A 14386-nucleotide genomic window follows, 5' to 3' on the forward strand; every position below is an offset into this window, starting at 1 on the left:
ATCTCCTCTCTTATGAATTAACCATGTGAGAAAAGTAGCATAAAATAAAGATACATATTAGAAATAATATCATAATCTAGACAAATATTATTTTCTCTTAGGAAAAAAAAAAAAAAAAGAAAAAAAAAAAAGAGACATTTAAAATGTAACCCATATACATGTTCATGCAATTTTAAAATTATCCAATTAGTATATTTCTCGTGGGAACTTATTTGCTTTTATAAGGATGATACGGGAGAAAAGTGATTTTTTTTTTTTTTTTTTTTTCTTAAGTTTACCTAGAGTAAAGTTGTGTAAAATATGCCACGGTTGAAAAAAAAAAAAAAAATAATAAAATGAAGAGGGGTTTTAAAAAATGATACCTTTTGTACCCATTATATGTTGGTTTAAGTGGTATCACAGGTGTCCGTATGTATACATATATATATATATTCTTACTTCAAGCTTAGTTACCGGGAGTGTATACACTTCTTGCTGATAAAATTTATCCTTTTTTTTATTTTATTTTTCATTTTTACGTCATATGAAGTGATATTTGTAAAAAAAATTCACTTTTTAGAATATATTAAAAAGGTGAATATGCGACTCTCCTATCTAATTCTTATCGTGTTAAGACTTTTTCACCAACTTTTAAAAACTGCCTAAAGCTATGCGTGCGAGAGGGGCTACTTGTGTGTCACTTTTTTAAAGTGCTTTATTTATTTCATTTTATTTATTTTGCCCAGGTAACAATTTGACAGGTTTGGGATTCACCCAAAGAATGACACTTGTGAAACCTTAAAAATTTATGCAAAAATATATTCCACTCCTTTTGAAGCTTCGTGTATGTACATTGAAAGAAAAATGAAAAAGGGGAGGGGGGGGGATGTAAAATATAACAGTAGTGTAAAATGACTTTGTAGATATTTTAAATCCACATCCTTCAGCGTTACGAGGCAAGGAGAAAAAAAAAAATGCAATTATGTATGTGCATATGTACCTATTCATTTATGTATATATCTAATATATATATATATATATTTTTTATGTTTATTACTTATTTGAAAAAGAAAAAAAAAAAGAAAAAACAAGTCATCCATCTAGATGTTTTTCCGAATATTTTTGTTCAAGGTGTGCCATGCTTCACCACCCCTCCACCCAAACAAAGGTGTGGTATAATCACGTGCGTGAAAACTTCAAAGTTGCAAAATAGGAATTGTTACCATGTTATTATATACAGTATAAATAAAATTTAAAAAAAAAAAAAAAAAAAAAAAAAAAAAAAAAAAAAAAGGATAAGTATACGAAAGTAAGGAAATATATACATTATGTAATATTTACAAGCATGGTGTGTGGGATATAAAAAACTGTCCCTTTTTTTATGCAACATATGAGATCGGAATTTTTTTTTTTTTTTTTATAAGCATATATTGTTACATGTAATATATGAATGTTGAAAAAAAATTATATGACAAAAGAGCGGCATTTTCGTTTATAAAAAGGAAGCAAAAGAATAAGAAAAAAGAAGAAAAAAAAAAAAAAAAAAAAAAAAAAAAAAAAAAAAAAAAAAAAAAAAAAAAAAAAAAAAAAAAAAAAAAAAAAAAAAAAAAAAAAAAAAAAAAAAAAAAAAAAAAAAAAAAAAAAAAAAAAAAAAAAAAAAAAAAAAAAAAAAAAAAAAAAAAAAAAAAAACGTCGAATTATGCATATTAACATTGTACTAATCAAAAGATTAAAAAATTCAAGGGAACAAATATGCACGACTATACATACATACACATGCTGAAATGTGCAGATGAGCGAAGAATACTCTAGAGCTATTCCATAAAAAAACGATAAAGAATAATGTGAAAAAAGAAAAAAGAAGAAAAAATAAAGAAAAAATAAGGAAAAAATAAAGAAAAAATAAGGAAAAAATAAAGAAAAAAAAGAACAAATAATAGTGTAAACAAAAAGAGCAAACCAACCCCCCAAATAACAAGTATACTTAAATGTGCATAAGTATGCTCAAATATAAGCAAATACAAATAAACGTTGAAACGAATGAACAGAAACATGAAATAATTTTGAGCTAAGAAGCCAACATAATAAATGTTTAGCTTCCATTCAAACAGAGGAATCAAAAATAAGAATATCTAACTGTATCCTCCAGTTACGCTACACAAAGGCTGAAAAAAAAAAAAAAAAAAAAAAAGAGAGATAGATAGAGGTAGAGATAGAAATAGATATAGAAACAGAGAAAGAAATAGAGAAAGAAACAGAGAAAGAAATAGAGATAGAAATAGATATAGAAACAGAGAAAGAAATAGAGAAAGAAATAGAGAAAGAAACAGAGAAAGAAATAGAGATAGAAATAGAGATAGGCAAGGTTACCAACATAAATATATAAGGTAACCCGAGCACATTTTCCCCACCTTGCATGAAAGTACACCTATTTATATATAAATGGAAAGGCTAAACGGAATTGTAAAACAGGTTACGTCAGCAGATACCTATATTTTGACAGGAGCCAAGAAAGGTGAGAGGCAACGAAAAAAGGAGATTAAAAAAAAAAAAACAAAAAAAAAACAAAAAAAAAAAAAAAAAAAAAAAAAAAAACTTTGTAAAAACGTTTGTTACAAATGGAAAGGGTAAACGGAATTGTAAAAAAGGTTACGTAAGCAAATACATAATTTTGAAAGAAGCAAAAAAAGGGAAAAGAAAAAAAAAAAGGAAATAAAAAAAAAAAAAAAAAAAAAAAAACAAAAAAAAAAAAAAAAAAAAACACACATGTAGAGTTGTACTTATCGAATGTAGATGGAAAAAGCAAATTATATAGAAAAATAGTTCAAATCGGATGAGAAGTGTGTTGTATTTATATTATTTTACTTTATTCATATTATTTTATCTTGCGTGACATTTTTTACACAACAATATGATCGATACAGAGTTCTATGTACCTTTGAGTGGCTAGAGCAATGCATGAATACACTTGTAAATGCAGATGTACATACTAGTCGGTGATATTTCTCACCTGTGTTAACATATTTCTTCAAGGGAAAGTATTGCATCCTTCTATGGTGGCACATTATTGTCACCAGTACATACGCATAGATTTGCAATGTGCTTTAGTTTGCTACATAATGGATGATAATCGCTAGCATATACGTTTTACACGAACAGTGCAAACATTTCACGTGTAAAATCGTGGTAACTCCTAACCTGATAAGGTTTTATAAATGTACAAAAATAAAAAAAAATAAAATAAAATAAAATGATGATGTATCTTTTTTTTCCCCTCCTCCGCAAAGGTGGTGTTGTTCAGGAAAGACAAGTGAGCTTAGCATGCATACAATGCCCAAGACTGTTTATGAAAAGTCAAAATATAGAGAAGAATGAAGAACCATTTGCATGGGAAAGCAGAGAATTCATTCGTAAAATGATAATAGGAAAAAATGTGAGTTTTGTTGTTGAATATATATACAATAACAGAACTTATTGTAGTGTTTTCTTTGAGGATCAGAATTTGTCAATTTTGTTGCTTCAAAAGGGTTATGCAAATCTTGTATCCAACAAAAATATAAAAACTAATGTGTATGCAGATTTGGAAAGTTATTATATTGAAGCTAAAGAGAAAAAAATTGGAATTTTTGGAAATAACATTAACAGTTATGTTAGAAATATTGTTTATTCTTATAATGATAAAAATCAGAATAAACAAATTTACAATATGTTTCTGAACAGGAGTTTGAAATGTGTAGTAGAACATGTAAGAGATGGATCCAATTTTCGTGTCTATGCTGAAATTGACACAAATGAAAAGCGAGAAATGGGTAGAAGTAATTCTATTGGAAATTCCCCAGCTGTGGAAAGAACTAACGATGATAAAGAGAAGAAGATGAAGAATAAAAATAAAAGTACGGGAGAAGAGGGAGGAGTAAAGAAAAAAAAAAAAAAAAAAAAAAAAAATGGTAATAATGATGAAAATAATAGTGATAATGATGATGAAGAGGATGGAAAAAAAGGGAAAGAAAAAATGTACAAAACAATGTACTATTTCTCATTCACATTGTGTGGAATCATAGTAGATATGTTCAAAAAAGAAGTAGTGAACAATGTAGAAAATGTTAAAGAAGAACCGTATGCTATGGAAACGAAGAAATTTGTTGAATCGAGATTATTAAATAGAGATATAGAAATAGAAATAAAACATATGGATAATAATTGTAATCTCTATGCTAATGTACATTACAAACTAGGAAATATATGCACATTGTTGTTAAAAAATGGTTATGCTTATATTAATGAATATACTATAAAATATGTTGAAAATGCAATTGAATATAAAAGAGCGTTAGATGAAGCTATACAATTAAGAAAAAAAAAATGGATCAATTATACAGAAAAAAAAGTAGATTATGAAAAGGAATATTTAACAACGGTTATTGAAGTTTTATATGGGGATGTTATCATTGTAGATTATCAAAATGAGGAAAGAAGATTATATTTAGCATCTATAAAATGTGAAAAACATAGTACCGATTTGGCATTAAACACATTATGCTTATCTGCCAAGGATTTTCTGAAGACACAAATTGTTGGAGAAGTTGTTAAAATTGTTACAGAATACGTAAGAACTCCACAAAGCAATAGTGAGGGTTACATACCTCCATGTTCTGATGACAAGGGGAGAATGCATTTTGTGAGTGTTTACAAAATGGTGAATAAAAAGAAAGAAAACATGAAAGGTGTTAATGGTACAAGTGGTGCACTTCCCAGCAGCAAATGGAGTAAAGCAAACGAGGAGGAGGAGGAGAAGAAGAAAAAAAAAAAAAAAAAAAAAGGCACCACCAAGGAGTCCAATGAAGAGGAAGCAAACAAGGACGAGGAGAGTGAGAAGTTTGAGAAGGTTGAGAAGAACGTGAAAAATGCAAAAAGTGAGAAGATTGCGAAAAGTGAGAAGACTACAAAAAGTGAGAAGACTGTAAAAAATGAGAAAACTGCAAAAAATAAGAAGACTGCAAAAAGTGAGAAGAACGTGAAAGGAAATGCAGAAGTGCATATGCCCTCAGATGAGGGATACACAAGCATCAATATGAATGAACAACTTGTTGCCAAAGGATTAGCAAAAGTGATGAACCATAGACAAGAAGATGAAAAGGCAAGTAACTATTTCAGATTACAAGAATTAGAAAAAGAAGCAGAAGAAAAAAAACTAGGAAGATTTAATCCACACATAGATATTATAAAAATTAACAACATCAGTGGAAGTGAAAATTCATTGAGAGCCAGATCATTTGAAAATGTATTGAACAAGTATAATAATTTAAATGCAAGTGTAGATTATATATATGGTGCAAATAAATTTAAGCTTTACATTCCTTCGCAGAATTTGTTAATAAACTTCATTCTACTTGGTATAACAGTGCAAAAAATAAATTTAAAAGAAATTAATACTGTCAGTAGTGTGAACAACAACCATGGTTCTTCAGCAATGCAAAACAAGAAAACAATTGATGAATATGATGGAGAAGATGTAAACATATTGAATGGAAATGTTAGGTCTAATAGAAAAGAAAAGATAGAATTGAAAGAATTAGCAATACAAGCTTATAAATATACAAGAAAAATGCTTATGCAGAGAAATGTACAGATATCCATAATTACATGTGATAAGGGAGGTAACTTCATAGGAATTTTACGACATCAAAATAAGGATTTTTCTATACATTTACTTTCATTAGGTTTTGGAACATTAAATGAGATAGGATTAAATAATACAAATGAAAGAAATAATTATGTTAAAGCAGTTGAAGAAGCTAAAAAAGAGAAAAGAAATATATGGTCCATTGAAAGAATGATAGAAAATGATGATTATGACGAGGAAGAGGAGGAGAGGAAGAATGGAGTTTCTTCAAGTAATGCTATGCTGAATGGTCATAAAAACCTTTCTCAATTTGACAACATTTACTATTGTTCCTATGTAGAAGATATTAATAATATTTCAATTCAATTAAAAAGTAAACAAGATCAACTAAAGAAATTACAAGATGAATTAAATAAGCCTGCAAACTTAGAAACATCATCACAATATATGCTTTCAGAAGTTAAAAAAAATACATTAGTCATTGCCAAATATATTGATAAATGTTACTACAGGGCTGTGATATTACAAGTTAATAAAAATAAAAAAAAAGCTCTTGTTAAATATATTGACTTTGGAAATGAGGATGAGTTAAATTTTGATGATATTAAAAAGTTAAGTGATGCTAGTTTGAACTTAAAAAATTATCCACCATTTAGCATAAGAGTATCTTTGGCAGGAGTTAAAATTCCAAATGAAAATAAAACAGATTTAATTATATATATTAAAAAGTTCCTTCTTGATAAATTTTTATATGTCAAATTTGAAAAAAAGGAAAAAAATAGTCCATTTTATTATGTCGTTTTTTATGATTATGAACGCTTTACAACAAATAAAAATGTAAAAAGTGTAAATGAAGATATGGTTGCTAGTGGAATTTGCTACGTCGATAACCGAAGTGACACCAAGATCTTTGAGAAGTTGAAGAAGGAAGAGATTGTTGCTAAAAAGGAAAAACTCATCATTTGGGCTTATGGAGACATTGACTATGATGAAGATAATTGAGTTCGTGAGAAGTGGTGATTTTAGCATGTCAATTAAACTATGATTTCGTCAGGCAAAGTACTCCATATGGGTGGGATATATACTTTACTGAGATATGAAGAGAGAGAAGTATGCTTTTTTGTATCTACGACTCTTTTTTTTTTTTTTAATCTCATTATAAAATGTACATGAATAAAATGACCATCCATTCTGCCAGGAGAGGGGGAAAAAAAAAAAAAAAAAAAAAAACAATCTCGCTGTACTACTAGAGGAGGGGAGGTACTAGTGATAGCTGGGTTAGTTGTAACAATTCGGATGAGATTGACATAACACAGAAACTACTTTTCATCCATAGCTGTACCAGGGAGTTTTACACATTAGCAGAATTTTTTTTTTTTTTTTTTTTTTATAAATGCATATTTTCATTTTTTCATAACCATATGATTTTTCTCAAATGTGTAATGATATATATAACAACTCTTTAATTATGTTCCTTTCATTAAAATAAAGGTCAAAATAGTGATAATAATTAGTGATATGAAAACAAAGAGGCAAGATGTCCCTAAGGGATGTGTTATTAATAGTCAAATCATTACGTGTTTCCCTATGAGAAACTGTAAATGTGTAACGATGATATGTCAACTGGAAAATGTGTCTCTTTCCTATACACTTTTTCTCCCCTTCCTTGTGCAATTATATCAAATTTTTTTCCAAGGCTGGTATTTACACACTGAGGATGTTTTTCTGTGCAGGCCCTCAAAATAGATCGATGAGCACACATATGTTTTTTTTTTTTTTTTTTTTTTTTTTTTTGATGTGTTCCAAAAAAAAAAAAAAAAAAAAAAAGGTGATATGGGCATACTATATATATAAGGAAAGATGATACACAGCTTATACAATACTTCACAAGTGCTATAATATAAAACATGATTGTTAATGTAAAAATACACAGGTAAAAATTTACGCTGCAAATGAAATACTATCTCAGAAAAAAAAAAAAAAAAATTTACTTCTTCCTTCGTTTCTTCAGATTTTGCAATTTGGATGAATTGACTTGATTTTTTGGTTCCTCCTCCACAACAACAGCCTTATGTTTAGGAGGCAATTCTTCTGTTTTTTGCTTCTTTTTCTTAGATTTCTTGAATGTACTTTTCTCATGTTTCGGGAGCCATTTCTCTGGATTATAATTGGGATTGTAATTTTTTCCATCGCCTGCTTTCTTTTTCTTCTTCGATCTTTTTCTTTTTTTTTTATTCTTATTATCTGTCCTGGTTGAAATAGAGACAGAAGGATCTTTACCTCCTCCACCAGCACCACTATCTATGGTTAAGTTGAAGGGAAAATTTTTATTTTCAAGTTCTTCTACATCGATAAGATACGTTTCAGTAAGAACTGCTTTCTTCAATTTGTCTTCAAATTTATTTGCGGAGCTCATATTGATATAGGTATATATATAAGTAAAGCAGAAGTAGAAGTGGAAATCATTGGGGGCTTTTTTCGATAAATGTTCAAAGAGATCTATCAAAATTTCTGATTTTTCATGAAGTAATAAATATTTACTAACTAGAAATAACGTTTCATAGTTAACAATTTGTAAATCCGTTTTAATAATTTCTTTGTATTTTTTGAAAAGGTCGATAACTAGATTTAGGTTCGTCGGTGCACTACCATCCTCAGGAACGGAATGCTCCTTTTTTTTTTTAAAACGTGCACAAATGTATATATAAAACAAATTAGAAAAAAATGTACGATAGTAATTGATATTTATTTTAAACACATGCTCATATTTCAAATACAATTTTACAATTTCGTTAAAACTTTTTCTCTCATAGCATAATGATATATATGCGTTTAAAAATTTTATTTTATTTTCATATGAATACATCAAATGAATATTCTTTAGCAGATGATGCTTACACTTTATATAAGAATTCTCCTTTTTTAAAAATAACACAATTAGTTTGTCTAGCATAACAGTATTGCTGAATCTCCTTGAGAAGTTATTCAATTTGGATTTGAATTCGTCCTTTTGTTCGTTCTTAAGGCTCTGTAAGCATTCATTAAAGAGTCCTACCATTTGCATATGTTTGTTTAAGCTGTTTTTTGCACCGATTCTGTTCATACGTATATATGTTTTTATTTTATGCATTTGGTCTGGGCTCATGTTAAAGCTGATAACAGATGGATCCCCGAGTTGTTCTACGGTTGAAGTTCTTGATTGTAGACTTGATGATGTTACATTCTTTAGTTTTGGGCTGACATGCTGAATGCTTTTGCCTTCACAGTTATTTCTAAGTGCATTGTAATTATTATACGCTACAAAAAAAGGGATAAAGTTGATGATGTTGTCAGTAATTTCTGCGTATCCGTTCTGTTCATATTCCTCGTAATTTCTTAACACACTTTCATATATCTCTACGGCGTCTTTCATTCGGTTGGACTTGGAATATATGTAGGCTCTATGCAACTGAATGAGCATTTGTTTGTTTCTTATCAGGTTTACGTAAGTTTTATTTTTATTTTTTTTCTCAAGTGAAATTACACGGTTTGCATATGTTTCTTCCTCATGTACATAATTATCGTGATTCATTTTGTTACCCATTCCTTGATCTGTCTTCTCATCAATTTGGTTCATATGGCCCCCAGTTAAATTATCAGGATCTGACAAATCATCATCCAATGTGGAATTTCTGCAAATGGCATCAGACAAATCAAGGAACTTGGTGGCTTCAGTGTAATTCTTTTCAATTATAAAAAACGTAGAGTAATTAAATAATTGTTCAAAGCTATCATTCTCTTCATCGAATTTAAAATTGTTTGTATTGGTTAAAATATGATTTTTCACCTGTTCAATGTCTTCATATTTGACTTGGTTGTTGTCGTTCGGCTTTCTTGAACTAGCTTTTGTGTTTACCTTACGTAAAAAGTTATATTGATACAATAGTTTCATGTATAGAGAGAAGTAACTACTATTCACATTAATCGAAGCTGCTATTGCTTGTTTGGGATTTTCATTACTTAGTAAGCTTTCATAAGAACTAATACACGTTTCAAAGTGATGCAATCTGTAATTTACTTCTCCTAGTAGTATATCTACAAATTGATGAAAATCATTTTCTTGTTCTATTACATATTTTAAACAACCATTAAGCTTTTTTAACTTATTCAATTTATACATACAATAAAAGAGTTCAAATAAAACATTTTTATTTTTAATACATTCATAATTTTCTTGAAAAAGTTCTTTAAAAGTTTTTTTGCATTTATTCTTCACACCAGTATCACCATTACTGATCTTATGTTTTGTAGAAAAATTCTCTTTATTAGTTCTTGTCAATATGTGCATTATTTCATGTACCAATTTTGTAAACTCTTCCCTCTCAATTAAACAATAGTATCTAGCCCTCAGGGCATATTCATCACACCCCTCAAAGGTGTAAATATTTTTCGTTAAATTAATTACATGTTCATATTTTTTTAATTCAAAATTTGACTTTATTTCATCCAGAGGGAGGAATTCCCTTAGATTTGTTGGATTATCACACATTCTATCTCTTCTCTAAATATATTTCGAAGTAACACTCTTATGTCTTCTTATGCATGTGTATACATGTGTTATAAGTGAAGGAAATTTAAAAAAAGAAAAAAAAAAAAATAAAATAAAAATGGTGAGTTTATATACCTCTTGAAATATGCTGTATTTTACCACATACAGGATTATCCAATTTCATACGTGGTAGAGAGTGTGACACACCAAATGGAAAAAAAAAATACTTTTTTTCCTCAAATAAAAAAAAAAAAAAATCTATGAACCACTTGAACGATATTTCATTATGAGATACATTATAAAAAATTATCAAAAAAATGAAAATTAAAAATATCAGTTTAGGGGATTGTGGGGTAGTAGATAATATCAAACTCTTCCGGATGTGCTAATCATATCGAGTAAATATAATATATATCATTTAAGCTGTAAAAAAAAAGAAAAAAAAAAAAAAAAAGTCACATTATTTTATAAAAAACACTGATTGTAAAAAAAAAGGTTAACTTGTTTTACTTCAAAAATGATCAATTGTTAAAATTTGAAAAATGTATGTAGATTTTTTTTTTTTTTTTATATAAAAAGCATGTACCTGGAGGATGATTGTTGGTGTTTAAGAATATTTTTTTTATACATAAACACAAACACATACTTATATAATATACTGTGTTTATGAAAAAAACAGAAATATCAAAAAGTGTACAAAATCGAGCATGAAAATATCCCCATCTTTCTTTATATCCATGTGCTCACGGGGTAATGTTTTATCCTTAATAATTACATCCATTTTTTTTTTTTTTTTTTTTTTTTTTTGCCTGTTGGGCATAAAAATATATGGGAAATGGAAACATATGGATTGAAATTACTGAGAGCATGGGTGTTACGAAGTTGTGGCAATGTTCGGTTTGTAAAATGAGTTAATTCATATATACATTTCAATTTTTTCCTAATTCATATTTTGCACTTGTATTTTCAGATTGGTGCTTCGGTATGTCCAAACGCAGTTAATTTATTCATATCCTTGTACAAGTGGTAACAAATGTATTATAAATTTATGTATGCAAACAAGCGGAAATATATACATACAAGCAGATATATATATATATATATATATATATATATACTCATATATATACATACGCACGCGATCACTTTGACCGGGGGTGGCGTTGCATGATTAAACATAGTAGATACACACCCATTTAATGAGATTTTTTTGTGAGATCTCTCAGGTGAAGCTTATTTCAGCTAAACAAATATATTATGGATACTCTCACATCTGAATAAACCTGTACTTTTTTTTTCGCAATTATGAAAAGTATTAATAAAGCTGCATTGAGCTATATTATGAAAGTCGTATAATAATAAAAAAAAAAAAAAAAAGAAAAAAAGAAAATAATAAAAAAGTGCTACTTTTTTTGATTTAAAAATTCAAGGAGAGGTCATTGTGAACATATGTATATATATATACACATGCAATGACCGTGTATATTCCTTTTTATCGTATGAGAGAAAAAACCTATTTTGATTTCCCCAAAAGGTCTGATCATAATTGGCAAGTGTTTACAAAAAAGAAAAAAGCACAAGGAATTATTTTGTCACTTACATTTTGGATATGAGTAAAAACGTACCATTGCATGTTCCATGAAAACAAAGTTGTGCTATTTCTTCCTTACATTCCTTCCTAGCACATACACATGGTACCTGTCTACATGTGTATATAGATGCTTCTACATTCATGCAAGTCGACAAGAGTTACGCAGAATTTTTGCACACCACCTTGGGCATAACACAAATTTGTAAATTTAGGAAAAACAGTGAAACATTTTAAATCGACACATGTGTAAATAATCGCAAAAGTGTGAAAAAATTCAAGTGCAATATAATGACAATTATTTTAAAATTATCACAGTGGAAAATAACCATCTCTCGTGTGTATCCATAGGATGTAAATGTGTGTGTTTACGTTAATCTCTCTATCTTATCCCTTATGATATATCTTGTTCAGAATGTTATCTTCAATTCTTCTTCACCACTAATATTTTTCCCCCTGAATAGTCACCTTAAGTAAATGTATTCGTGTATGCATGTATGCAAATTATGTATGTAAAAAAATGAAGTGAAAATTTTTACGACCTTTACAAATAGATTGTGCACGCTAAAAGACATATCACTGGATGAAGTAATCCCCTTTTTTGTAGATCAAAAATTTATAAAAAAAAAAATATATATATTATAATAAAATACTTCGAAGAAGGTAAGAGAGAGATGAGTACATACAACACAATGACGTAAAAGTAGTAACAAAATTTAGAATGGTCCCTTAAGTTTTCTTATTGTATAAGTTCATAATTGTAAACATAAAGAGAGGGAAAAAAAAAAAAAAAAAAAAAAAAAAAAAATTATAACACGTACACAATGGCACATACAACATATAAGCATCATAATTTCCGTAACACTACAAGTGCCTCCGTTTATCATATTATTACCCTCTAATAATATAGTGATAGAGGTGAGAAAAAGGTAAAGAATATTTAATAGTTCTCTCAATTTATGAAATTTGAGAAACAAAAATTTGCCTTATGTTTTTAATATCATTTGATTACGCAACATTCATATATTTTAGAAAGAAGAAAGTCAAAATGTGTCCCTATATATTTTGTTAATGTAAATGTACACAAGTATGTTCGCAAATATGGTACATAATGCACGTAGGAGAAAAAAAAAGAAACACCCCTTTACTTTGAAATGCAACATCCTGGAAGAGAGAACTACACATATATATATATAAATATATATACGAGTGTACCTGCAGCAATATAGCACATATATGTTAAACTGGTTTCATTATCTCATATATATATGATAGTACATGCAGAATTGTTCTTGCTACCTCAACATAATGTGTAGTTGCTATATAAATTATTATACTTTTTATTATTTTTTTAGAATTTTAAAAATAAATGTTTTATATGTTTAATGAATTAAGAGAGAATAAAGAGGGGGGGGGGGTGAAAGAACTATGGGTAAAGAAAAAAGAAAAAAAAAAGTAAACTAGAAAAAGTGCAATACTATTGCTTAAAAAAAAAAAAAAAAAAAAAAAAAGAGAACAACTACAATTTATAATGCAGAGAAGAGAAAACATATATAACTTGAATCACATAACATTTTAAGATATTTCTAACTTCTTTTTTTCTTTTTCTTTTTTCTTCATTTATTTTAAATTTATATAATTTTATGTACGTTAAAATACACATATGTATATATATATATATATATATATATGTATACTTATATACGTGTGTCTGTACAGGTATACAATATGTATATGTGTATTTCCTATAAAAACATTGTGCGTACATAGACATACGTACGTATATATATATATAGGGAGCCCCTCTTATTTTGATTTATAGCTTGATTGGGCTACTATTCTTTCACATATATTTATACTTGCATAATGTATTATTTAAAAAATATGAAAAAAAAAAAAAAAAAAAGCAAGGAAAGTGGCAAAAAAAAAAAAAAAAAAAAAAAAAAAAAAGAAAGGTAGAAATGTAGTTAGAAGGGGGGGGGGGGGGAAGAAAAAAGAAAAGGCATAATTATGTACATATGTATATATATACACATACAAGCGTACACACACTGCCTCTACACACACATTAATCACATAAAGATGATTATATTAACATGTACAATAAAAAAATATATATATACATAAATATATATATATATATATATATATATATATATATATATATATATATATGTAAAGGGAAATAGATACAAAACTCTATTTTAGGGGCATTCTTACAAATTTAAATTGGGAAATGTTTATTAATAACAATTAAACTACGATATGCAAGAGAGAATTGTGTGTATATGCATCCAGGTATGCAGCAATATATATATATATGTACGCCTAAATATGTAAAAGTGTATATAAGCATATGCGCATACACACGGGAAGAAAAAACTTATTCAAGGGTAACAAGTTTATACAATAAAGGTTGGGTAAAAGAACCACATCTTTTATCTTTCTTTTTTTTTTTTTTTTTTTTTTTTTTTTTTTTGCTATACTTTTTTTTTTTCGTGAAAAAGGAAAAAAAAAAAAAAAAAAAAAAAAAATATTAAAATTAAAATATGAAATTTTTCAAAAAATTAACTTTAAAAAAATGATGATTTTTGTTTTTTCTCCCCTTTTTGTTTTCTGTTTTATTAAAACGGTTTTTTTTTTTTTACATTTTTTTTTTTGCCCTTTT

The 14386-nt window shown here is 27.8% G+C and overlaps 2 protein-coding genes across 2 annotated transcripts; one reads left to right on the top strand and one right to left on the bottom strand.

Annotated features, from left to right (window-relative positions):
- Window positions 1-2421: 2421 nt before the first annotated feature.
- PGO_093300 (tudor staphylococcal nuclease) lies at window positions 2422-6604 on the top strand (the record flags this gene model as incomplete). Its single annotated transcript, XM_028687918.1, has 2 exons — window positions 2422-2494; window positions 3267-6604. 2 exons carry the CDS (start codon window positions 2422-2424, stop codon window positions 6602-6604), a joined length of 3411 nt encoding a protein of 1136 aa, XP_028543719.1.
- Window positions 6605-7589: 985 nt separating this feature from the next.
- Window positions 7590-10130, bottom strand: PGO_093310 (signal recognition particle subunit SRP72; the record flags this gene model as incomplete). The annotated part of the gene is made up of 1 exon (XM_028687919.1): window positions 7590-10130. The coding sequence occupies one exon, from the start codon at window positions 10128-10130 to the stop codon at window positions 7590-7592; it is 2541 nt and encodes an 846-aa protein (XP_028543720.1).
- Window positions 10131-14386: the final 4256 nt, after the last annotated feature.

Source organism: Plasmodium gonderi (assembly GCF_002157705.1).
Source record: "Plasmodium gonderi DNA, contig: Chr09, whole genome shotgun sequence".
Taxonomy (NCBI): domain Eukaryota; phylum Apicomplexa; class Aconoidasida; order Haemosporida; family Plasmodiidae; genus Plasmodium; species Plasmodium gonderi.